The sequence below is a fragment of the Mytilinidion resinicola genome, assembly GCF_010093595.1.
Source record: "Mytilinidion resinicola strain CBS 304.34 unplaced genomic scaffold BDZ99scaffold_28, whole genome shotgun sequence".
NCBI lineage: Eukaryota > Fungi > Ascomycota > Dothideomycetes > Mytilinidiales > Mytilinidiaceae > Mytilinidion > Mytilinidion resinicola.
Window position 1 is genome coordinate 194,117 of NW_022985464.1, and position 23,053 is coordinate 217,169.

Below are 23,053 nucleotides of genomic sequence, written 5' to 3' on the forward strand. Positions count from 1 at the left end.
ATAGCAAAGTTTATTAAAGAAGAAGTATTAAAGCTAAGTTATTAGGCTAGCTTTATTTAGATCTATATTAGCGGTAAGTTATTAGAATTTAGTAAAGTGCGATATAAAGGCACACCTTCCTTACTTTAGTATATAGAGTCGATTTAAGAATATAAGTTTCTAGTTCGGATTGCTGTATATAGCCTGCAGGAATTAGATAAGTTAATTAATAGTGCAGATATTTTAGTCTATTAAAAGGTTAATAAGCGTTAATAGGTTAGATTCTAATCGAGAGTAAGTATATAGTAGGCAAGCACGTTTAGTTAGGTATTAATTAGTATTTCCTTTTAGTTTATACTATAGTTATTAGATAAAAATTAGAAGTTCCTTTTAACTCCCCTTAAATATTAAAGGGTTAATTAGATGTTTAGTTTTTAGAGTCGGCGGGGCGGCGGCTATTAGAAAGAAGTTTGTTAAAGTCGGCAGAGTAACTTTAATAGTTAGGGTCCGTATATAGTTTATATTATTAGCAGGTATTAAGCTATTATTTAATTTATAAATAAAAGGCCCTATAAATTATTAGTCGGGCGCTAGTAGTGGAGTAGAGGTAGATTTAGACTAAATTGCGGCTACTTCCTTCTGCAGAGCAGTAATTTCCTATTTCTAGGCGGATAGAACTTCTATTATAGTAGCCTGCTATTCCTTTATAAAGCTAATAAGCTCTAGAAGTATTATAGTCGGGTTAGTAGGGGTGTTTATAGTAGTAAGAGTAGATATAATATAATATTATAATAGCGCTATATATAAAAGGTTAAGGGCTTAAAGAGGAGCGTTAATTAGGTGCTATATATAATGCTATATGGAGAATTAAGACGTTATATAAGGAACAGGAAGACGGGAGACGGGCCACCGGATATAAGGGCGTGGCCGAGCGCGTGGCGTACAGCCTCTATACCGTTTCGGCGCGTGGCACGCGTGTACGCGAGGTCCTTACCAGATCAGGTAATAGGAAAAGGGGGCAGCCGGTAGGTGGCTGGAGCGGGACAGGATAGGAAGCGGAAGCAAAACGGGAGCGGAGCAGGGCAGGCAGGGCAGGAGGCCGGCCAACGGTAGTAGGCCGGTGCAGATTGCTGGAGTTGTAGCAATCTGCGGCAGAATTTCGGTAGGTAGGGTGTCGCAGTCGATACCGTGACAACGTCTAGGAATTAGAGGGTGTACGATTAGTAGTCCCCTTTTTTAAAATCTTAATATACTATAGATTATATATAATATAGCTTATATTTAAGTTTTTATAAGTTATTATCTAGTAGTTATTAAGATATTTTGCTATAAAATATTGTTTTTTTGGTGTTAGACCGCTTACTTAGGTGGACCGCTCGCTTATAGAGTACGTTATCCTTTCTAATTTATATATATCCTTTCCAATTTATATACACTAATTAAATTAATTAGATTAATCCCCGCTTAAGGTTTAATTAGCTAGAGGATTAATTAATTGGATTATCTAGAGTTTATACTAATAAACCGGCCGTTAATCCGATTAAGAATTGGCCGGTTTACTAACCACGCTGCTTTCAACCACCAACAACTTTATATCGCAGGCCACCGGACCCAACAGGAGCCTGGGCTATATAACCAATTTCCACCTGCTGGCAATTTTTAAGCAATATATAATATCCGGTATTAGGAAGCAGTATTCCCTATTAAGTCCAACAGCTATTTTCTTCTATAGAACCTACTAACCTACTAACTTCTAGATGCTTACTATTAAGCACAGATCGAGGAGCACTATCCTTAGATATAGATAACTAATAATCTACTTGCTTTCTACGCGGATCCTCTATTTCCAGGAGCGCGCATCTTCGACCCTGATGATTGGCCCAGGCACGGTGTTATAACCGGTTGGATGGAGCTATTCTGGTTCGACCCGAATAATGTGTGATTTTATGACAAAGTACGGTTCCAGGGTTGGGCGACAAAGGTTTCTTCAGGCGCTACAGGCACTAAAGTTAGTAAAAGATACCCAGGGTTAGTTACTTGGCTAGTAGGGGTTAATAAGGCCTTCGATTTTCTTTCTTCTACTTCTATATAGCTAGTAGGAGTGCTTGTTATAAATGGAATTTGCCTGTACACATATTATCTTGCAGCAGAATAAGCCACGGGATAGAGTCTTTGGTGAACTAGCTACTCTATAAGATCACTGTATTGATGAAAGCTTGACTAAAGGTTGAAGGTTACTTCTAGGCGAGGCTAGCACGTGATCTAACCCATACTAAGTCTAATCAGGATAGCTTGGTGTGTGGCGGCGCACCTACCCTTCTCCAGGTTCTTTCGTCGATCTATCACACCATCAATCTCCCAAACGACCCCTCCCTGCGTCTATCCTCATTTAATTCTCGCGATAAATGCCGATTTTTCCGCCTGCCCGATTGCTGTAGAGCAGCTCTACTGAGATGCTACAAAGGTACCCTCTTCTAGATGGAGAATTATTCACGTCGGCTCGGCATTTGCGCCTTTTAGACAGCTATGTACCTTACCAAACGCAACAAAAGGATTGATGCAACCGTTCACTCATCCCGACCACGGCCCCTGGCAAAATGGGCGCCGATCATAGCAACGCCATCCCCAAAAGGCCTCTCGTTGAGAGCAGAAACGTGAAGAACTTGGCCAACCGGGGGAACCATTCCTAGATAGTGTTACCCGAGGGACATAGACTAGGATTTACAAGAAAGCTTACCATGATAGGGTGCGCACCCTTACCTGCCGCCATGATCGGCCATTATGTGCATCTATATAGGTCTAATCAGGGGGTCAGCATCGAGCACACAGGACTACATAACCATGCAGGTCCGCGATGAGGCGTGGTCGAGATGAATACCCCCACCCGTCTAAGAAACTCACTGTCCTTTCTGCTGCTCGTAAATCAGTCGCTTACAGTCTCTACTTTCTATCTTTGTCTCTCTTTTTCATCGCGACCTTTTGCATAATTCGAAGTTATGGGAGTCGGCGACCCAAACGGCCTCCAATGGATATTTCCACCAGGCAACGATCATAAGACCAGCGATGTCGCAGCAAATTTTGGTCCCGTATACGTTCAAGATGCAATCAAAATCGAGTATACTCCGGCAGACCAGCCCGCGCAGATCGAATTAGCGTGCGGGTTTAGCGGTGATGCCCAGGGTCAGTATTAGCATTACAGCCCGGTCACATCTAGAACCTCATAGCTGACCTTGATTTAGCATCTGTTATTGAAACTAGAAGTGCCTCCAGGTCGCCATACTTCTGGAATCTGCTCAAGCCCGCTGGTGACGGAAACGGCGCGTGTCATTTCGCGTTTTCTTCAGCATCGGCAGGCAATGGAGACTACTGGGTATACATGTCAGCTAAAGCTGACCACACCACTATCTGGAGCAATCTTGCCGTGGCTACTGTTGGTACTTCCTCAACGGCCGTAGCAGAGTCAAGTCAAACTTCAACGATGGTTGCAAGCAGTGCAGCACCTACCACTACATCATCACTCTTGACCGCTGCTCAGCTGGCGGTATCTTCGAATAGCAAGCCAACAACAGTCATCACAAGTACAACAGTTTCTTCAATTACCGGATTGGCACTCGCCGCATCCAGTCCATCAGCACCAAAAGCCTCGGGTTTAGTACTAGCAACAAACACACCTGCCGCGTCAAGTGTTTCAACTTCGACCGCAGCACCCACTACAGAGAAGAAGTCCTCTTCAAATCACGCAGCAATGGGCATCGGTGTGACTGTCGCGATTCTTGCCATCATAGCCTTCGTGCTCGGTCTATTCCTTTTCTACAAACGGCGGAGTAGGAACAACTTCAAATCCCTACCCGATGAACCAACTCCAGATACCAAGGCTACTGTATCACGGCCTCTGCCCACGAAAAACGTCGGATACGGAATTGAGATGGTACCCCAAGAAAAGGGGTGGATGTATGATCGATATGCGCAAGCAACGGAACCGGTAGGAGGCAATATGCCTCCGAAGGCTGTTGTAGCCCCGGAGAGTACCGTAGCCTCGAAGAATCCCTACTCAGCGGCTATGATGTATCAAGAGAAGCCGTATCCACAACTTCCTGAGTCAGGGGGACAACCACGAGCAGCTCCAGCACCACCTCCGAAGGATACGGACGAGATACCAACACAGTCCACGCAGCCATTTTAATGGTGTTGGGTTAGATATTCCCATAGATACCATTATTCTTGTCACCAGTAATGTTTAGCAAGCCGTTACGGCGCATGTGTCTACGCTCCCAGATGATCATTGAATCCAAGCAAATCGTCAGTTCTCGGTCACTTCAGGGAACTCAGCAGTGATTTTTCTATTAATATTGAGACGCAAATGTACAAGGGGAAGGCACATCTGATTATGTGGGTAGGGGACCTTCTCAATGGTAAAGCTCAATCGCCAAAGGTGGCAAAATAGCAGCTGACCAGGAGGAATACGGGCATAGGCCATGCTACACTGCTCAGAAGTCGCAGAATTTTCCGCAGTCGGAATTCCGAGAATGAAGGCCTCCACAAGTTCGCCATTACTAGTACTAGGACACAAGTTTGGGCACGTCGTCCTCTGATCTCTTGCAGGAGTATGATGATGTGCTGAAGCACCACAAACAGCGGCCAAGCAGGCCGACGGTAAGCGCATTAAAGTTCTCTGATTCAAGCTCTCAAGGCTTTTGAATATTATCGGAAGATTTTTAATGTGCTGAAGCACCTCAACTGGTAGCGAGCGAGACTCAGGGTTTCCGGCCTACGTGCCTAGCCAATTACAACTTCTACAGAGAGGGGTTGGGGTACGGTGGCCTACCCTGCCTACCGCTGCCTACTGCTGCCTCTAATTAGTACTTATGCCTACGCTCCCTATGTAGTATATAGTCTGCTCGTACGGCTTCACAAATCAAACAGAGTTCACGTCAATTTGCAACCTAAGTGCGAGTGTGCCCAGAGTTCTGTCAAGGCACTGTGGCGAGTTTCTCTGTATTTTCCCAGAGAAGTGTCCTAGCTTATGTGGCCAGACTATCTACACCGCCTCCAACATCCAGCTAGTGGGCAAGGTCGAGGACGAGGAGGCGATGAAGGATGCGGAGGATTGTGAACGAGGATGGGAAGAGTTCAGCTGAAAGAACACCGAGAGCGATTTCAGGTGCTCCGTTGAGTGGAATCGCAAGTATCTATGAACCAGGAGACGAGATCTGTCTTGCTAGATAGTATTGAAGGATTGATTGTATTACCAGAAACATAAACTTATATGATGGTGATCACAGACTCTTCTACATCATCAAACACGCTTCTAGGCACGTTCCAACTGCATCCAATGCGCTGATAGTGATTCCCATTGTTCTTGCCTGAATCCATATGGGGTTGCCATAGTAATATGGCAGCGACGAATGCCTCATCGTAATCTTCCCTCGCAAGCTGGAGGAGATGGAGAGGACGCGTCCTCATGTCCACTCCTTCTGAAACCCAGTCAGTATCTAAAGAGAGGATAATTAGTGATGACGTTTCCGTCTTCACGTGGCCGCCACTAAGGCCTGCGCTCCAAACCTGCGCCAATCTCCCACGCACGACGAGGCTTCCCGCTTCCAGCGGCCCAAACTCATCGCCCGATCTATAAGGGGTCACTTTACATCGGAAGATGCGACATAACGGCTTCATACTTGCTGCGCCATATTCGTACCATACTTTTCCACTGACGCTTGCCCACGACCAAAAAGGCGCCCTATGCTGCGGCCGACCGAGCTGATTCCCAGGTTCTCCGCTCGCCCATAACATGTTCTGAACCAGAGAGCTTTCCCACATGCCAGCGTAGTATCTTCCGAGCTTCCGGAACTGCTTGGCTAGGCCGGATAGCGCGGGAAGGCGGTCGGATGAAAAAGCTAGACTGAGCCCAGAATATTCCTTCACGATATCGTGCCATCTTTTAATGAGGGCTGTGAGGGTGGCTCCTCTCTGCAACGCAATCTCATGCTCGCGTCTTGGATGTGGGCGCTTATAGACCGGGCTGAGGAGGGTTTTGGCGAAATGGCCACATTCGCAGTCCAATGCAGTCGCGCATTCCCATACTAGCTCATCCGGTCCGAAGTGTAGACCCCGTGGCGATAAAAGCCGTTCTTGGTACACCCAACCCCGTCTTAATAGTGGCGAATGGGCAACTTCAATGCCTCTGTGACCCACCCTATCAACATCTAAGAGCTTGTGCGAGAGTAGTAATGGGTGGCTAAGGCGAACCTCCCACGCATTGACGCCGACATTTCGTGGTCGAAGCGTAAGACGATTGGCGAAGACAGTAGATGTCCAGAACAGGCCATCAGTATCATTTCTGAGCACCGGGTACGAAGGCTAGCTTTCTACGCCGGATGCGAACAGTGTGAGCGTCGATTGGGCGAAAGTAGACCACATCCTAACGGACTCTTGTTGCCAATCCAAATCATTGCCTTGGATGATGCAAAGAGAATCTATCCAAAGATATCGAATACCGAGTCCGCGGGTAAAGACAACGGCGTCTTGAAAGGTTTTGGTGAGATCGGACCAGGGGATATTTCGGAGGTATTTCTGTGGCGTTGACTGGGTTGTCCGGGTCATCTCTGAAATTGGACGCCATCGATGACTCAAGCAGACGTAAGGGGCTGCTTTACCGCGAGGTTCGAACAGGGAGACTTTTGGATTTTGGTGTTTTGGGTCTTTGAGACTGCTATCGGTGCAAGCTATTCTGACGTCGAGAATCCGAGTTGGCAATGGTGTTTTCGGATTCCCAGAGCAATCTTTATGATCGTGTTGACAGGTGTGCAAAAGTGACTAGACCCAGAGGAGTGCTTCAGCGGACGATGTATCTCCTGACACCTTTAGCGCTTCATGCCGGGCACCGGGCCATGGCACAGGCTTCTCTATTGGATTTGTAAGTAATCTGAGTAAATATATAAGAGAATGCGAAGCAGAAAGATACTGCACTAGACCATAAGTTTGGGCACACAGATACGCCACTGCACGGCTCTCACTCTTCCTGGCTCGAGACCACTGTGAGGAGGAGCCTATCTAGCTAGCATGCAGTCAGGCAAAACGTAGCCCAATACCCACTGCATCGACCTTTAAATCATTTTTAGGATTTGAAAGCCCATAGGCGTACCCCAAGCAGTGGCAGTAAGAGTGCCCAAACCTCTGTCCTAGAACTGTAGTTTGATGTGGAAGCAAAGGAAATGGGCCGCAGTTTAGCGCAAAGATCGTGATACAGTACGGAATCTTGTTGACTTACCCGGGACACCGTTCAAGTACCATGCCGGCGACGCATAAGTTCCGTTACCAAGATTAGCTCCAAAACTTAAGCGTATACCCCGGTACTGTCCTTTGGTAATCCGTACTCCCGTAACTTCCAAGGCCAGCCCTGATTCTGCTATCTCGCTCTATGTCCTTTGTGCCGAATGATCTTTGAAAAGCCGCAAAACTTCTTCCCGCTCTGCTTGCAAATCTTCAATCAACCACTTGTCCTCCCACTTCGAGTCTCTCACAATCTCTGATTGGATTACATTCCTCATGGCGAGGATGCCGTCGAAAAACAGAGAGCATGCTTGGCAAGTGCTGCGGTCGGACGAGAGCGCGAGGTCGCGAAAGAAGACATTTTGAATTTGTCGAATAGACCCTCATACTCGAGGATATCTTGGCAGATTTCACATGGGATGCAATCTCTAGTTGATGGTGTTTGAGCGGGAACGATGTCTAAGGCGCGATCGCGATGTTTGTCTTGGAAGGAGGATTCAGAAGATTTCGAGTGGTTTTTGGGTCGCCTAAGCCAATCCTTCATCTTTTTGAGGCCGCGAGGGGCTACTTGCTTAGCCGCCTCATCGGTAGCTGTTCGTTGTGAGGTAGTCTCCGTAACACTGTCCTGGAGGAGAAGAAACAGGTGGGGTTGTCCCAGCTGAATGCGACTGAGCCGATATGGCTCACGGTGGCTTCAACTAAGGCGGCATCGTCGTAATTAGCAACGCTATAAGGTTGGGAACACTGTTCACGATTCAAGCCATGTCGCTATGTTCAAAAATAAAAAGCTTCTTTGAAATGAAACATGATGGGAGTTGAATGCGGGGAACCTCTGCGCCGGCCTAAAGGTGAACAGTGAACTGAGCTTTGGCCACGTGACCGTTGCCGGGGCGTTTGTTATGATGCACTTTTCTGTACATAGCAACATCCCAGCACCTTTTCCCTCACCACCACACCAAACCACCAAACTCTCCACACGCTGTACAACCACCATCGCGCGTCCCCCATAGTAATTGATCCTCATGGATCCCCCACATTTCAAATTCCCGCCCGCATCCCCTGGCACGCCTCTCTTCGCCGTCTCGCCCGAACGCGTCAACAGAACCCGTTCACCATACACAAGCAGCAGCAGCGGCGGCCGACATCTAGCTCAATCGCCATCCCTCCCGGACTTTGGCAGTGGGAGCGGCTCGCCGTTCAGCAAGCGTTCACATGAACGGACCGACTCGGATGCCCATGTTCAGGGCATGGTTGCGCGGTTCAACCACCTGGAGCTGAAGGACCACAATGAGCAGCATCGGCGTGATGAGATTGCTTTCAAACGCGCAGATATGGCGCGGGAGATGGCCGAGCTTGATCTGCAAAAGATGACCGAAGAAAAGGAGGCCTCTGAGAAGGAAGGAAAGAGGTGGAGGGAGGAGGTCCGGAAGTTGAGAAAGGAGCTTGAAGATGGGAGAGATAGGGAGAGGAAGGCTATGAAGAGGGTTGAGGTATTAGCTGTAAGTCACTCCTGTTCATACTGTACTGGACTGTTGTTCTAGTGACGACGAATCATATTAATTGGACTACAGAACGAGCTTGATCGATCCAAGGAGGTGACGACACATTCAGCTAGTGCCTACGAGAAGGAGATACGCCGCGCGAGAAAAGAAGCATTCAAATCATCTACGAACCTGGTCAAGACGCAGGAAGAGCTCAAGGCGACGCGTAATTCGCTGCGCATAATCCAGTCCGGGCTCGAGTCCGAGAAGATGAAGTCATCCAAGCGTGAGCAGGAGGCTTTCACTGCACAGTACCAGCTTGTGGGCATCCAAGAAGCCCTTGAGAAAGCGCGCGATCAGATCAAGATCGTTGAAGAGGAGCGCGATTCACTCAAGACGAGCCTGAAGGAAGAGGAAGTGGCGCGCATTGCCGCCGAGGGCAGAATTGCTTTGCCGGTATCTACTACGGATGAAGACGAAGAATTTGCCTCGCCAGTCAAGTCACCACGGAAGCCGAGAGTCGTCTGCGCGACCTCTGATAGCGAGAATAAGGAAAATGTCGTTCCCAAACGAGCCATCGAGCTTAAGTCGATACAGGAGGAGCTTACGCTTGAGAGGCGCCTCCGGGAGCGAGCAGAGGACCAGATCGTGTTCATGAAAATGGAGTGCCAATTCCAGTGCTGTTCATGCAGGCTGGCAGAGATCCACGGCTCAAGCTACGTGCATGATAGCACATACAACTCGGAGATGGAGAGGATCAAGGCTGCTGTTCCCATCCTCACGCCTCCTGCAAGCAACCACGACAGCGAAGAGATGGAAGATGTTGTGGCAGGGCCACTCCATGTCCCTGAAGAGCCAGTACCTGCTGTCCAAGAGCCAATTCACCTCGAGCAGCAACGCACAGCCACTCCAATTGAGCAGGAACTTGAGCAGGAAGCGGTGGAGGAGAAGGAGGAGTCGGAGCCACAACTTGCATTCTCCCCAACCACCGGTACATTCAAACCCATTAGCAGCGAACAGAAGGAAGAAGCACCACAAGAGGCGTCAACACCAGCGCCTCCTAAGCGATCTCATCTCTCCAACATCGATGAAACAGCACTGGAGTCTTCCCCATGGGGGCCCGGACCAGACCACTCCATGATCCGCACCTCAACCACCTCTCCTCCCCCCTTCCGGCCCACTCAGCCTATCTCTACCCAGTTTCAGATCCCTGAAGAAGTCATTGAAGACGACGAGGATGATCTCCCCAGTGACCCTACGCCTTCTTCCCCTCCGCAGTCAGAGCCTCAAACTCCCCTCCGCGGGCCATCTGCTCCAGCCACCCCTGCATACCTCCTCCGCACTATCACTACTACAACAACTATCCCGCTCCACTTCTCCCCTGCCACGCCGCGCCACCATGATCTCCCGCCTACGCCGTCGACAATCTCGCATCTGCCGACCAACGCGACATCGAGCCAGCCGCTGCAGCCGCTAGAGTTGAACCGGCTACCAATTGATCGCGAGGCCGCGCTTGAGCAGATCAGACTCCGTAGAGGTAGAGCGAGGAGCCTAGCCATGGGACAGGCGACGCCGAAAAAGCAGATGCTGGAGGGAACAGGTGTGAGGAGGGATATCAGTGCGCCGGTAGGGAGGGCTGGAAGGCGATAATACTTTCCAGTTCTGTCTCACTAACGTGCGCGAAGAGAATACCGAAGTTCCAAAAGTCCGCTACCTGGTCTCATAGGCGATAGAGCACCAACAACGGTACTTTGTGTTAACACGGTTAAGTGGTGTGGTGTTAGGCCCTTTTCATATCTGGGCTAGCGTTTTCAGCCCGGCTTGGGATGTCTTTTGCGGGGGTTCAGGATGTGACGGTTTAGCGGCATTGCTGGGGAGTTAGGCTGTTTCCTGTCCCTGTGGATGCTCGCTGATTTCATTGCTGGGAATGGGAGATATCTCTATGTGGTTAGATTGATAGTGCTTGTGCTTTAGTATAATTTGAATCTTGTGTTGAACACTCTTGAAATGCCATCAAGCCGTACAAGGCCTTTGGAATTTGATGCACTCGAGAGCATTTTCTCTGCCTCTATCAGCCTGCCACACATATACGCCGTACCAAGTTCGTCAGCAGTTGGAGTTTCAAACAACGTCCCATTCTTTGCTACCATGCAACCATGAAAATGTGTATTTGATTCGCTTCGTCAGCCCGGGTACATGCAAAGCCCACCATCAGAGTGGTCCCCCATTCCAATTCCGGACCTTGAAACGGGCCTCTACCTAGCTTTTCATCTCCAGCCTTGACACCGCCACACCTAGCCACCAGCGCAGAATTATGAACCCTTTACCGATTGCTCTTCGCCACACGCTCCAACTCGTCCTTCTTTTTGATCGCGTACGAGTTGCTGCTGCCCTTGGCAGCGTTGATCAGCTCTTCAGCGAGGCACTCGGCGATGCTCTTGACGTTACGGAAGGCGGCCTCGCGGGCGCCGATGGTGAGGAGGGCGATGGCCTGGTTGACGCGGCGCAGGGGAGAGACATCGACGGCCTGGCGACGGACGGTACCCGCGGAACCGATGCGGGTGGAGTCTTCGCGGGGGCCGCAGTTGACGATGGCGTCGACGGCGACTTGGATCGGGTTCTGGTCGGTCATTATGTGGATCTGGGAAGAGTGTGGGGTTAGCTTTGCTGTTGCTTCCAGGTATCTTTTTCAGTATCTCCAATTTCGGATTTGTGCCTTCTGGTCCCCCAAATCTCTGACCAGGTGTGGTATTGCGTGGTTGATGTGTGTGGAATGTACGTACGATCTCGAAGGAGTGGGCAACGATGCGGACAGCCATGAGCTTCTTTCCGTTGTTGCGGCCGTTCATCATGAGCGAGTTGGTCAGGCGCTCAATGATGGGGCACTGGGCCTTCCTGAACCGCTTGACGGCATAGCGGCCGGCAGAATGTGAGATGTAGACGGGCGACCGGATTTGGATGTAATCGCTGTGGGAATCGCATGCTCGTTAGCCCTGGTATGTTTCGAAAGCCACTGAGTCTCCCCCAATGCGAGTTGAACTCCATATAGCGGGACTGGGGGCGCCTACGTCAACGAGATATCCCGGATCTCGACATCCTCGTAGCTCCACTTGTTGAACAGCTTGATGCTGCCAATCTCCTCGGTGACCTCTTTGGGCAGGACGAGGTAGCCGGAGGGGCTCTCGACTTCGACTTCGCCGTCCGACATGATTGCGACTCCGGATGAAGGTGGTTCTTTCGTTCGGAGAAGACTGGCGTGAGAGGTGGAGGAGGTTGTCGTGGGGCGTGGTGTTTTCTCTAATGTCGTCGTTGGCGAAATGCTTCTCTGTGGGTGCACGGGCCCGTCGCTTAACTTCAGCTTGGCACGAGCATCCCTGTCGAACTCAACACCACGAAACTATCGCCAGATGTTCCAAATATGTTTTGGACTAAAATGTAGGATAGAGATTAATGAAGAGAACCTGTTATACGATAGCAGAGGCCTTCATTACGAGTGTGCCTTGAGAAATAATCAATCTCACAGCAGATCAGTTGCAGTCTTGGAGTAGACGGCTGCTGCGTCTATTCTATTAAAATGTACTGGTACAAACAGCATGTCAGACTGCCGTTGAAGATGGTTCGGTTCATAAATATATATTAGGTCGTCTTCGAGCGATGAAGTGCTCTTTCAAGTCTTCGCTTTCCCTTTGACGACTTTCTCCAAACACGTGCCGATATCCTCCATCGACACCCGCCCATTTTTGGTTTTCAATCCCACCTCCCCAGCTCTCATATATGCTTCCTTCATTACGCTTGTATCAATCCTGACAAGCCAGCCTTGACCCGTGAAAATCGTGCATTGCCCATCCCTCACCTCTCTCGATCCCTCTACAACGCCACCAACCCTAAGCAGCCTCTCCACCCACTCCCTTTCCCTCTGAGCAGTCCTTGCTGCCTCATTCAGATCCACCACTCCGTTCTCTTTCAATCGCTTCTTGACAGCGTGTAAGCACTTTTCCCTCGTCATTCTTTCTGCCTCTGCCTCCAGCCTCTCCTGCTCCTTCTTCCGGTCACGCTCTTCCTTTTCCTTCATTCTGATCTCTTCTTCCGCAGCTGCTCGTCTTCTCTTCTCCTCGTACAACGCTTCCTCCCGCTCTTCCGCCCCTTCCGCCTCTGCTGCTCTTTGCGCTTCCGACCGCTGCCGCACGAATTCATGGTATGCCCGCCGCTGGTCTTTCCGCGCTAGACTCTTCGCTTTCTTCGCACCAACTATGCGACTCTGAGTCTGTCTCTGTGTGTGGTTCTGATTCTGATTCGCGGGGCCAACGCCCGCATCGTTATCCCGGAAAGCATGGTCGGGCGCACCATTTATCCCAGGCGGCGGAGGTGTCGGCGCGAGCGGAGGTGGCTCAAATTCTAGATCATCATCCGAGGAACCATCTTCGACAATAGCTTGTGGCCGGAGAGGTGGGATAGTGTCTGCTGCGTCCTCAGGTACGTCTTCTTCTTCAGGTTCTGTGGGTTGGTAGACTGGTTCTGTGGCTGTAGGAGGAGCTAGCCGCTTGGTACGGCGTTCGAGTATTGCGGGCGCAATATATAGAGCGCTGCAGAGGGCGATCGTGTGTATTATGTCTTGGATGAGGGGTGTGGAGGGGTCAGTGAACGGAAGGAGGATATCGAGGGCATGTCGTAGAGTGTGTATTATGGATGAGAGAGCCTCCATTATGACTTCCTGGCGTGGTAATGGCCCTGGAATGGTGAAATAGTGGAAAGTGGTGTGGAGTGTAAGTTCATAGGTGATGACGGAAGATTGAAAGAAAGAACCCCAGGCCAAGACATTTAGGGTTTTGCACGTGCCGTCCTCAACACCAACTTCATCATCGCGAACCCCGAACAGCACATCAGGTCAATACAATCCAACTCGTTGTCCGAGATCAGCTATGGACTCTTCTGAGCTCTCGTTACGAGACTATTGACTTGGGACTAGATAATCTTGAGATGCTAGATTAGACCTCAATATTCTACCTTGCCGCAATACCCAGCGATTTTTCACCCAGCAATCGTTATATCATGTGGCGTAAGTGATTAGGTGGATGCCTCTCGAGACATCGCACAAGACACTGTTGTCCCTGACAACTGTCGCATATCCCTTGAACAGGACGCTCATGATGGAATGACGAAATAGCTCAAAAGGCCATTACAGCGCCTCGTCACTATGTCTAAGACTCTATCAAGTGAGGACGAAGTATTGGTTGCTGAAGGGTCATGCGTCTCCATAAGCGGTTAGGTAGGGTTTGAATGTACAAGGTATAGAAGCATTCCACACATTCCTTGGTGTGTTTGCACATTTCGTCCTGCATTCCGTTCTACTTTTTTTGACAACCATCACATACCACTGAAATCAATAACAAAACATATGATGGCGCCATCAACTTTACAGCTTTGTGGAACCGTTTTCTTCTCTGCTGCGTCTCTCGCGCCTCTTGCGACGGCGCATCTTGTCGCCAGTGCATCGTTTGTCATCTTTCGTTTTTCTCAACCCCCTTTGAACGCAGTCTTAGTTGAAGTTTCCGCACAAATAGCAATTGACTCTACCACGAGAGTATCTCAGCCAGTTCACAATACTAGACAAGAATCGCATGACCTCGATCACCATATCGTGAAGTGCGTCTCGAATTATATGCGCTTGAGCAGACTTCAAAACTCGACGAAGGCGCACCCTTTTCAACTTCTTATCCGGCAGACGCGACATGGCTCCCTTGAATATACGCGATCTGTCTGGAAGCCAACAAGAGCTAAGTACGGGCGCTTTAGTTGGAATCCTCACGAGCGTAGGAATCGTAATCTTAGGCCTTCTCCTTGGCCTTACATGGCTCCTTGTCCGAGCTGTCAGAACTCACAAACGACTACTTTCAGACTTTGAACAGCGTAGAGTCAACATAGGTCGTCCGCGGATGACCGAGAACGATCATACGCTTATTACGAGACCTCGCGCAGTTCTGAGACGCAACTCCTTCCTCCCGTTCAACTCGCAATCCGGATGGGGTACACTTCCGTCACACGAGACCATCCCAAATCCCGTGCCTCCCCCACCTCTTCCACCACTACCAGTGACTGCGCCGAAGTGGACCGATCAGGACAAACGAGTCAGTCGTCTGTCATGGCCCTTTCCGGGGCGCAGAAAGTCGGGTCGCGCTTTGCAGCTGAAAAAACTTCGAGTGGCGCCTCTATCAGCTATTGTTGAAAGTCCGAAGGCGTCTGCTCTGGTGCCCATCTTGAATGGACCTACACAAGGACGTTCGTCAGCGTCGATAGGGACTAAAAGTCGGCCAAACTCTGATCAGTCACTCCTCAAACACCATCCGGCTCTGCGAGGAAACTGGGAAGGAAACTCCGCAGGAACAAGCCGCCGTAGAGAGGATATGGATACTAAGACGACAGATACCCAGAATATTACTCTAGCAAAGCGCTACAGGCTGAATAGGTCCAAGTCGGTCGCCGCAATTCCTATAAAAGATCCATCGAATCAGTTGACCAGCTTCGAACGCCCCCAATTGCACCAGAGGTCCATGAGTCTTGGTAGTCAAGCATCTGGGCTTGCACCAGATGCTCCTATGCCACCATTGCCTTTGGAAGTCGCCCGAATCAAATCGGAGGCAAAGCGCAAAAGCCTGCTTGCGCGAAGCCCATCCCGCTTCTCCATCTCAAGTTTTGAGTCTGCTGGAAGCTCGATCCTCGCCACCCATTCCAGCCCAATTGTCAAACAGAACAATCTCCATTTGCAAAAAGTCACAAAAAGGCACTCGGTTTGTCTCGGACCACGGCCCTTCCGAGACACGCTTACGCTTCACGGACGCAACCCACGTTCTTCCCAAAGTTCGATCAAGAGTAACGTAGCGCATTACAGTGTTACCACAACGCCGTCCAGTAAGCGACAGTCCACTGTGTCCAATAAGCGACACTCTGCTGTCGAGGGTATGACTTCGAGAGAGAACAGCGGTAATATCCGGACTCTTGCAAATTTCAGATCATCAGACTCAGCACGATGGAAACGAGCTTCACTTGCATCGCCGGCAAGCAGTACTCGTACTGTGCGAAGCATGACAACTCCAAGACGGCATTCTGGAATCACGGTTACTGCGTTTGGATCACCTCAGGAGCGAAAAAAGACTTCCGCCCTTCGCGATGTCTCAGGGAATCAAGGGCCGCCAACGCGCCAGTTATCGCAAGCTTCAACTCAGGCTTCATCAACACGCAGCAGCAACGGCAATCCATTTCAATGGGATCCTGCACCTCTCCTATCTGGAAAACCTTCTGCGTTGAAAGGCAGTCCTAGTGCTCGAAAGGGACATCGGAGACAGAATTGCGTACGCATATCACTCGCACCTACAATACTTGGGCCTCCAAGCAGGTCGCCTAGTCCTTGTCCGTCGGCAATGAATGACATCCAAGAGGAATCTCCCGACACATCCCAAAAGGCAGCCTCGCATTCCGTCATTGGGTTCTCAAACACAAGATCTCTTCCGCGACCACCAAGCTCGTCGGTCTTTGCCCCAGATCTGAAGCTGAATCCTTCATTCCGAACATCACTGACTCCAAGCTCACCAACTCTGTCACTAGCAACTTACCGTATGGAAAATACAGAGTCTCCACAGCTTGGCCAGAATAAGAACCCCGGGAACCGCACACGCGACTCGAGCCGGCTAAGTACCGGCTCGATATCGAGCATCCCGATATTTCCTAGTCCGTGTCATGATATCGGATCCATTCGCAGTATAGCAGAAGCTCCGCCTACGTTCGCGTTCTCGCGACCATCCAATGAATACGCGCAGGAGATCAGGACGCCGGACTCTCCAATCGCTCCATCGTCACCATTTGACTCGATCATTCCAGATTCGACATCCTCTCGAAGAATACCAGAGCACGTAGAGAAGTACAATCCGGATACACCGCATCTCGGGTTCTCAACAGCTGCTATCAGCTCACCAACGCAATTTTCTTCGCCTTTTACGCCGGCTTCTAACGATTTCGCTTCCAAATCTTGCGATAGTAAGAAACACAGCAGATCTCCATCAGATTCTCCTCCCTGCTCTCCAAAGACTATTCGGCCTCATGCATTCCTACCGATATCTGCTACCCGGCCTCCACTTGTATTCAACTCAGAATACCAGCCTTCTCCGAGGGATGGATCGTTGCTAGATACCATTGATCCTGCAGTTCTAAACAACGATATCTTTACCAGCCCCACTAGCGGGATAAGTAGAAGTCTTTTGAACTCCCCAACTTGCAATACCACACACAATGCTCATGATTGGAATGCGACAACGGTATCTACGCTCCTCGATCCACTCCATGAAATCACAATTACCTCTCAGCCTCGTACTTGGTCTACACCCCCAAAGGTAGCTCCCTTAACTTATGCACGGTCACATTCGCACTCTCAATCCGCACTCCAGCCCCCAACCTTTCGACCGCAATTCCCCCTCAGCTTCAATCTCAATCTACGTCTTGATCCTCCTACAGCTTCCAATAATGAAACCCCCGAATCACCAACCTCAGTCTACTCCTCTCCATCCGCCACGGCTCCATCGTCTCCACGTCCGGCGCACGCCTCACTTCCTGTAGCTCTACCCACAAAGTTGACTCGGCTATCCCAAACTACCATTCCAACTCTCTCACACACTCCTATGGGCCCACGCGCTAGTCCCCCAAAAGACCTCCGCCGCACGGTTGCCGAACTGCGACGTATGAATTCAGACGCAGAGAGGGGAGGCCATGGGGAGCGACGATACCTACGTTTAGGGCGAGAGGCGACTCTCCCGGGTTTGAGCGCGGTTGGCGACGATAGCCTGTGGGATGATAGTGTCCTGGAGACAGAACGGCAACTGTCAGACGTGCACGAGAATTGGGAAGACGCGATCATCGCCGAAGACGGAGAGGCTGAGACTGGGGACGAAGGCGATCAGGCCTTCATTGAAGTTGCGGAAACGAACGGCGATGTCCAAGCCAACGGAGCGGTTAAAGGTCCCCCAGAGCCAGACTTTGACCTCGATACCAGCATCTCGAAGTCCTTCTACAACAGCAACGTCCAGGAGAACCGATCTAGTTCTGTTTGGGAAGATGGCGAGCGTTTCTGGCACTCGACGCCGCCCCGCCCACGCGAGGCGCAGACTCCTACGCCCTCTCCTTCACCGTCACCAGTCGCGAGGCCAGAACCGCTTCGAGTGAGCATGGCCCAGAAGCGAGCTAGCAGGAAGTCGTTTGTTGTGAGGCCAGATGACGGGGATACGGATGTTGGTGCTAAGGCCGCTAGTGGTAGTACGAAGAGGGTGTGTAGAGCGAGAGCAAATACTAGCGGGACGGGTACAACGAACGGGATTGCGAGGGTCAGTATACAGATACAGCCGCCAAGTGAGAGGGGGACACCAGGGAGTCTGTATGATGCACAGGGATTTTTGAGGTAGTAGGAGGGGACGAGATGATTGATAGGGGGTATTTGTCACGCTCTTTCATTTTTCATATGTAGCTTAATCATTATTTTTGGGTTTATAGGACACTTAATGCAGTAACCTGATTGTGATTTTGGTTTTTACTTTACGTTCTAAAGCTGTGGGCTTGTCGACCAATTTGCGGCGTCACACAAGCATCTATTACGTGGTTGCAGAGTTTCTATTGAAGGTCTTTCTCGATCTAAGTCTATTCGGCTGTATGATAATAACATTCGAATAGAAGAATAACACAAAGTTTAAGAGCATCCCCGTGACTGCTTACAGTCTCATTTATATGCAATCTGCACCCGAATGCACATGCACCAGTCTCGCCATCTACTTCACTATTCCAAGCCGACATGTAGCATCTGCAGCTAGTTGAAACACACTATCGTACATCTAAACACAGTGTTTCTCACATCGATTGGCCAAGCCTTTCAGAAAACCCATTCCTGGGTTACCACAAACTCGTAATAGAGCTGTCAATGAGCGTGCCATCTATAGCTCTTCCTCCATATCATTATGACCCGAGCATGAATAGTCACTCAGATCTCTGCCCATGGAATCTGAGCTAGGAACCGCAGGAGTGGGGTAGAGAAGATGGTCCAACAACGCATCCAGATCGGCCTCTGCGGAAGGCTCAGCAGAATAATTGATATCCTGAGAGTTGGCGGCAAGCTCTGTGCGGGTCTTGAGGCGCCACTCTACGTCAGCATCAGCGGGAGGACTAGCCCATCCAGCTTGGATTTCATTAAAAGCATCAGCAGCTGAAGCGAAAACATTTGGGGTCGCCGGAGGAGTTGGTGGCTGTAGACCTATAGCTGGATCGAAGTTCGCAGGCTGAGTACCAGGTGGGACAGCCGGAAAATTCGATTCGTGCGGAGCCAGCCCTTGTTGTAAGACCCAATTGTCGAGTGAGGGGTCGATGTTGATAAAAGACTGGTCTCGGTGAAGCGTCTGCGCAGCTGGTTCTGCTGCTGGTGCCAGGGTAGGCTGGATTACTCCTTGGGCAAGGCCTGGATCCATTTCTTCCGCGATCGAAGGGGTAGGCTGTGACTTCTTCGCCCTCGGCTTTCGTGGCTTTAGGACTTTCCGAGGCTCCTGGCCAGGGATAGGGACAACAGATGGCCCAGAGATTCTATCAGCTTGGAAATTCGGCCTCGCTGGCTGGGTAGTGATTGTTGGTGTGGCTGTAGCTGCCACGGAGCCTGCGGGATGTCCTGTATGGTCGGTTGATGTGACCGTCGGAGCTGCAGTAGCACTAAATCCATTGTGTAGGAGCAGTTGCAGCGCGGAATTGTTTGTGTGGGGCTGAACCTGCGGTGTCGCAGTTTGCGGGAGAGCCTGAGGCGACAACGTAGTCTGCGCCTACGCCTGATGTCCCATGTATGCTGCAAATGAGCGGATTCCGAGGACTGCAGCTTCTCCATACTCTTGAGTCACACTAGGTTCAACATAAACTTCGCGCGGGTTAATCTCCTTTGTCTTTTTGCGGTTGTTGTTTTTTCGATTGCGCTCCTTGCGGCGGCGCCATTCGATTGGAGCGTTGACGAACTGCTTGATCGATTTATCACTGGTCTCTCCTTTGAGGACTTCGTCACAAATCATCTTTTCCTTCTTCAACGCGTAGTACATTTTGAGAACTCGGTCTGCACAGGACAATTCTTGGTCTGGCTTACTTCCTGACCGGGAGGTCTTGGACTGTCCATCCAATGTCAGGTCAAGAGTCTTGTCAGCGAGAAAAAATCCCTCTTTATGGAGGGCCAAAGTCTCTTCAACTAGCTCATGACAAGAAGATTGAATTTCCTCTGCAGTAAAGTATGGCTGCTTAACGAAATGTTCATAACCCTTGCTAGTGGGGTTGTCCTCGACATCGATTGATCAATCATGCCCTGATAGAAGAGGTTGACGATTTTCAACCAGTCACCTTCTATCTCGTCGATTGTTGGATCATTCGTAGGAAGTATCCACGGTTGCCTTCTGGTCTTATCACGGCGCCATCTCCGAGCCTCGTTGAGATCCACGAAACGGTTGACAAAGGGAGGAAAAGCGCTTGGCGCAGTCTGAGAGATCGGTACGTTCTGGATAGCTGGGTTGGTCTGAGAGGCTGGGTCATTCTGAGGAGCTACGGTGTTCTGGGATGCTCCCGTCGGAATGCCTCTCTGGACTTCCGTCGTGTCGAGTTCGGGATTCAGAGACACGACTACCTCTGAGTTTGTAGCGGTATAGAACGAGTCTGCTGTATGTAGGGATCGAGCAGGTCTAAGGTGCTGAGTGTGCAGATAGCGCGGACGTATCTGCCCATGGGAGACTTGAGGCTGATCTTGCAATTCTGTTCTGAGTTCTGTTTCCCCTTCCTCGCGCTCATCTAATTCATTCTTGTTCCTTGAACGAGCTTATGAAAGCATGGAGTTGTGTAGCTGTAAGATGTCTGTATCGCCTGGGTCCGCCTGAGTACCTTGCGTCCCTATAGATGTCGGAATGTTGATTGATATCGGCTGGAGGGCCCTTCCTTGGTACGCTTCCCCCATCGTAGCCTGGTCATTGCTTCGGACTTTTTTGGGAGCTTGCTCGCTGGAAAACAAATTCTCAACTTCTCCAAAGCTGCGCTTGGGCGCCATCCCGTCAGTCTGTTAAAGGTTCTGGGTTAGATCGAAAATGAAACACGGATATGAGGATGAGCGGGTTTGTCAGAGACTGATAAGGTAGCGGTGTTGATGTAATTTGGGGCAAGGTAAACAGGTACGCCGATTCGACGAGAAAACTAGAGCATTCTGTCGTATATAGGGAGGGCGAACGTTTTCTCAAGCCTCGAAACAAGTAGACCAACTTACCAAGAATGAGTTTGATTTATTCTAGGTGGCGGACTCTATGAGAGTGAACGCAATGAATCTATGAGATGGCGGTTGTGGGGTTGGTGAGAAGAGGTTGGTGGGAAGAGGTTGATGGGAAGGTTTCGTGTAGAAAGATTGACTCTTTTATAGTCGGGGTGCACGCCGCGCACGGTGATATACCGAAGAAAACCGTAGTCAGAACTGTAGAGCGGTGGATTTTACCGTCGCTGGGTCCGCGACGAACGCTCAAGTGGTGAATGGAAGTTGGTTGACGTGACTTCAGCGTGCGCTCCCGTGTGCCTCTCTGATCCCGCGCACTTAACTCCTCTGCATATATAAAGCGCTTCAAGCCAATATACTGCATAACATGATACTACGCTCTCATCAACTTATCAACTTTAACGAGCTGATGAATTGGCTTGGTCAACTTGCTAATATCAACGAATTAATGGAAGTTGGTTTGGGGTGTTGGTAGATCAACATACAAACATCTTACAGCTAATGGAATTGGTTCGCAGCCTTGCTTCCGTGTAATGAAGACGGATATAAGAGTCTAATACACAATACGCTGTTGATCATCATCACATATGAAAGATGAGTAGCACCAACCGAGACAGACGAAGAAGAGAATCTTCGAAACTTGATGATGAACTGCTTTACTACTCGAAGACAGGCATTACCGCAGATTCCCAAAAGTAGTTCGCTAGCTTTTTGGTGAGTTCGGCCTTGATGTATTGCATCAGCGTCGTACTGCTAACGTCTATACACTCCACTATGGCTACACACAGGAGGTTACTGAGGCTCCCGAGCTCCCGAAGCTCCGCCCGTCCGTAGCCACCCCATGAGAGAGGCGAGAGATTTAGCGGCCTCGCTCCGACCAACTTAGGTTGCAAATGATGGCGAAGTGACGCCCAGACGAGGATGTTGTTCGAGTTGTCGGATAAAGTGGTGTTGTGATATCGTTGACGAGCTAGTGTGATAGATAGCCAAAGACTAGACCAGCCCGCGACCTCTTCGAGTGGCCCTCTCCCCTGCATAGAGAAAGTTGTCCTATACAGTCTTAGCATTAGTTAAGCAGACATACATATCGTGAATATAAAAGAGGTAGAAAAGCTTAAGAGAAGAAAACCCAGTCGAGAGGCTACCGAGAGAATGAAGAGAACTGACAACGATGTTGAGCTAGAAGACCAGACTGAGTGCCTTCAGAGTACATGGGGCTAGATATTGTGCATCTTTACTGGCCGGTTGCTGTTTGCTCGCTCTGCTTAGACTTATTCCCCCGAGGGAAAAGGGAATCTCGTGTCTGCTTTCTTATTTTTTGTCTTCCGACGAAATCAGATGCTATCGCCTGCATGACCGGCATAATCTCGAATCATTAAGATAGCAATAGATTCTAACGTAGGTGATGGGGTTATTACGGTGGTCTAAGCTTTTACATGCATTCGGAATCAGTGCACCTGCCAGGCTTTTTCTTGATGTTTGGAACCGTAATAACTACCTCCACCGTAATAACCCCGTCACCTACGTTATAGAGTCTTGGATAGGGTATTTGAATTGGCTCGTGCACATATACACGTGATATGACGGAGAATACCGTGTGTATACAAAAATCGCATAGAATCAGCATTATATTATATTTAGTTTAGGGGGCGGGTAATTTGACACCGCCTTTCGAGTAACCGCACACCCCTTTTCGAGTAACCACACACCCCCCCTCTCTTGGTGCTTCACCGCCTTCTAATTGGCTTATAGCAGTGCGGAGGAAGCTCCGAGCATTCACCTTTACGTCTCTCTACACGTGATGCTATACGCAAGGCCGTACGTGATGCTATATACGAGGCCGTACGTGATGCTATACACGAGCTTATGTACAGCTATATAGCTATGCCGATTTGTATAGCCTTACGTATAGCCTCAGGTACAAGCTTACGTACGAGCTTACGTAGTCTAAGTCTAAGTATAAGTATAGAATGGAATTCTATTCTAGAAGTGCCTACGTGCCTAATAGCATGCCAAACCTGTT

The 23,053-nt window shown here is 49.8% G+C and overlaps 8 protein-coding genes across 8 annotated transcripts; 3 read left to right on the forward strand and 5 right to left on the reverse strand.

Moving 5' to 3' along the window:
- Positions 1-2,940: 2,940 nt before the first annotated feature.
- Positions 2,941-4,162, forward strand: BDZ99DRAFT_503476 (uncharacterized protein; the record flags this gene model as incomplete). Its single annotated transcript, XM_033723970.1, has 2 exons — positions 2,941-3,159; positions 3,219-4,162. The coding sequence occupies exons 1-2, from the start codon at positions 2,976-2,978 to the stop codon at positions 4,160-4,162; spliced, it is 1,128 nt and encodes a 375-aa protein (XP_033570054.1). The 5' UTR covers positions 2,941-2,975.
- A 58-nt stretch (positions 4,163-4,220) lies between these two features.
- Positions 4,221-4,880, reverse strand: BDZ99DRAFT_174303 (uncharacterized protein). The gene has a single exon (XM_033712998.1). It carries the CDS (start codon positions 4,640-4,642, stop codon positions 4,280-4,282), a length of 363 nt encoding a protein of 120 aa, XP_033570055.1. The 5' UTR covers positions 4,643-4,880; the 3' UTR covers positions 4,221-4,279.
- Positions 4,881-5,691: 811 nt separating this feature from the next.
- BDZ99DRAFT_354721 (HET-domain-containing protein) lies at positions 5,692-6,777 on the reverse strand (the record flags this gene model as incomplete). Its single annotated transcript, XM_033714588.1, has 3 exons — positions 5,692-5,927; positions 6,027-6,189; positions 6,349-6,777. Coding segments are annotated over 3 exons (828 nt in total), but the record flags the coding sequence as incomplete, so codon positions are not given.
- Positions 6,778-8,264: 1,487 nt separating this feature from the next.
- BDZ99DRAFT_453860 (uncharacterized protein) lies at positions 8,265-10,379 on the forward strand (the record flags this gene model as incomplete). The annotated part of the gene is made up of 2 exons (XM_033718352.1): positions 8,265-8,732; positions 8,826-10,379. The coding sequence occupies exons 1-2, from the start codon at positions 8,271-8,273 to the stop codon at positions 10,377-10,379; spliced, it is 2,016 nt and encodes a 671-aa protein (XP_033570057.1). The 5' UTR covers positions 8,265-8,270.
- Positions 10,380-10,654: 275 nt separating this feature from the next.
- BDZ99DRAFT_468443 (40S ribosomal protein S5) lies at positions 10,655-11,977 on the reverse strand. The gene is made up of 3 exons (XM_033721239.1): positions 11,798-11,977; positions 11,513-11,696; positions 10,655-11,370 (listed from the first exon to the last, which is right to left on the reverse strand). Exons 1-3 carry the CDS (start codon positions 11,935-11,937, stop codon positions 11,053-11,055), a joined length of 642 nt encoding a protein of 213 aa, XP_033570058.1. The 5' UTR covers positions 11,938-11,977; the 3' UTR covers positions 10,655-11,052.
- A 247-nt stretch (positions 11,978-12,224) lies between these two features.
- Positions 12,225-13,491, reverse strand: BDZ99DRAFT_174336 (uncharacterized protein). Its single transcript, XM_033712999.1, has one exon. The coding sequence runs from the start codon at positions 13,429-13,431 to the stop codon at positions 12,397-12,399; it is 1,035 nt and encodes a 344-aa protein (XP_033570059.1). The 5' UTR covers positions 13,432-13,491; the 3' UTR covers positions 12,225-12,396.
- Positions 13,492-14,458: 967 nt separating this feature from the next.
- Positions 14,459-18,278, forward strand: BDZ99DRAFT_547701 (uncharacterized protein; the record flags this gene model as incomplete). Its single annotated transcript, XM_033726902.1, has 1 exon — positions 14,459-18,278. The coding sequence occupies one exon, from the start codon at positions 14,459-14,461 to the stop codon at positions 18,170-18,172; it is 3,714 nt and encodes a 1,237-aa protein (XP_033570060.1). The 3' UTR covers positions 18,173-18,278.
- A 94-nt stretch (positions 18,279-18,372) lies between these two features.
- Positions 18,373-19,472, reverse strand: BDZ99DRAFT_468444 (uncharacterized protein). Its single transcript, XM_033721240.1, has one exon. The coding sequence runs from the start codon at positions 19,220-19,222 to the stop codon at positions 18,695-18,697; it is 528 nt and encodes a 175-aa protein (XP_033570061.1). The 5' UTR covers positions 19,223-19,472; the 3' UTR covers positions 18,373-18,694.
- Between the last annotated feature and the right edge of the window lie 3,581 nt (positions 19,473-23,053).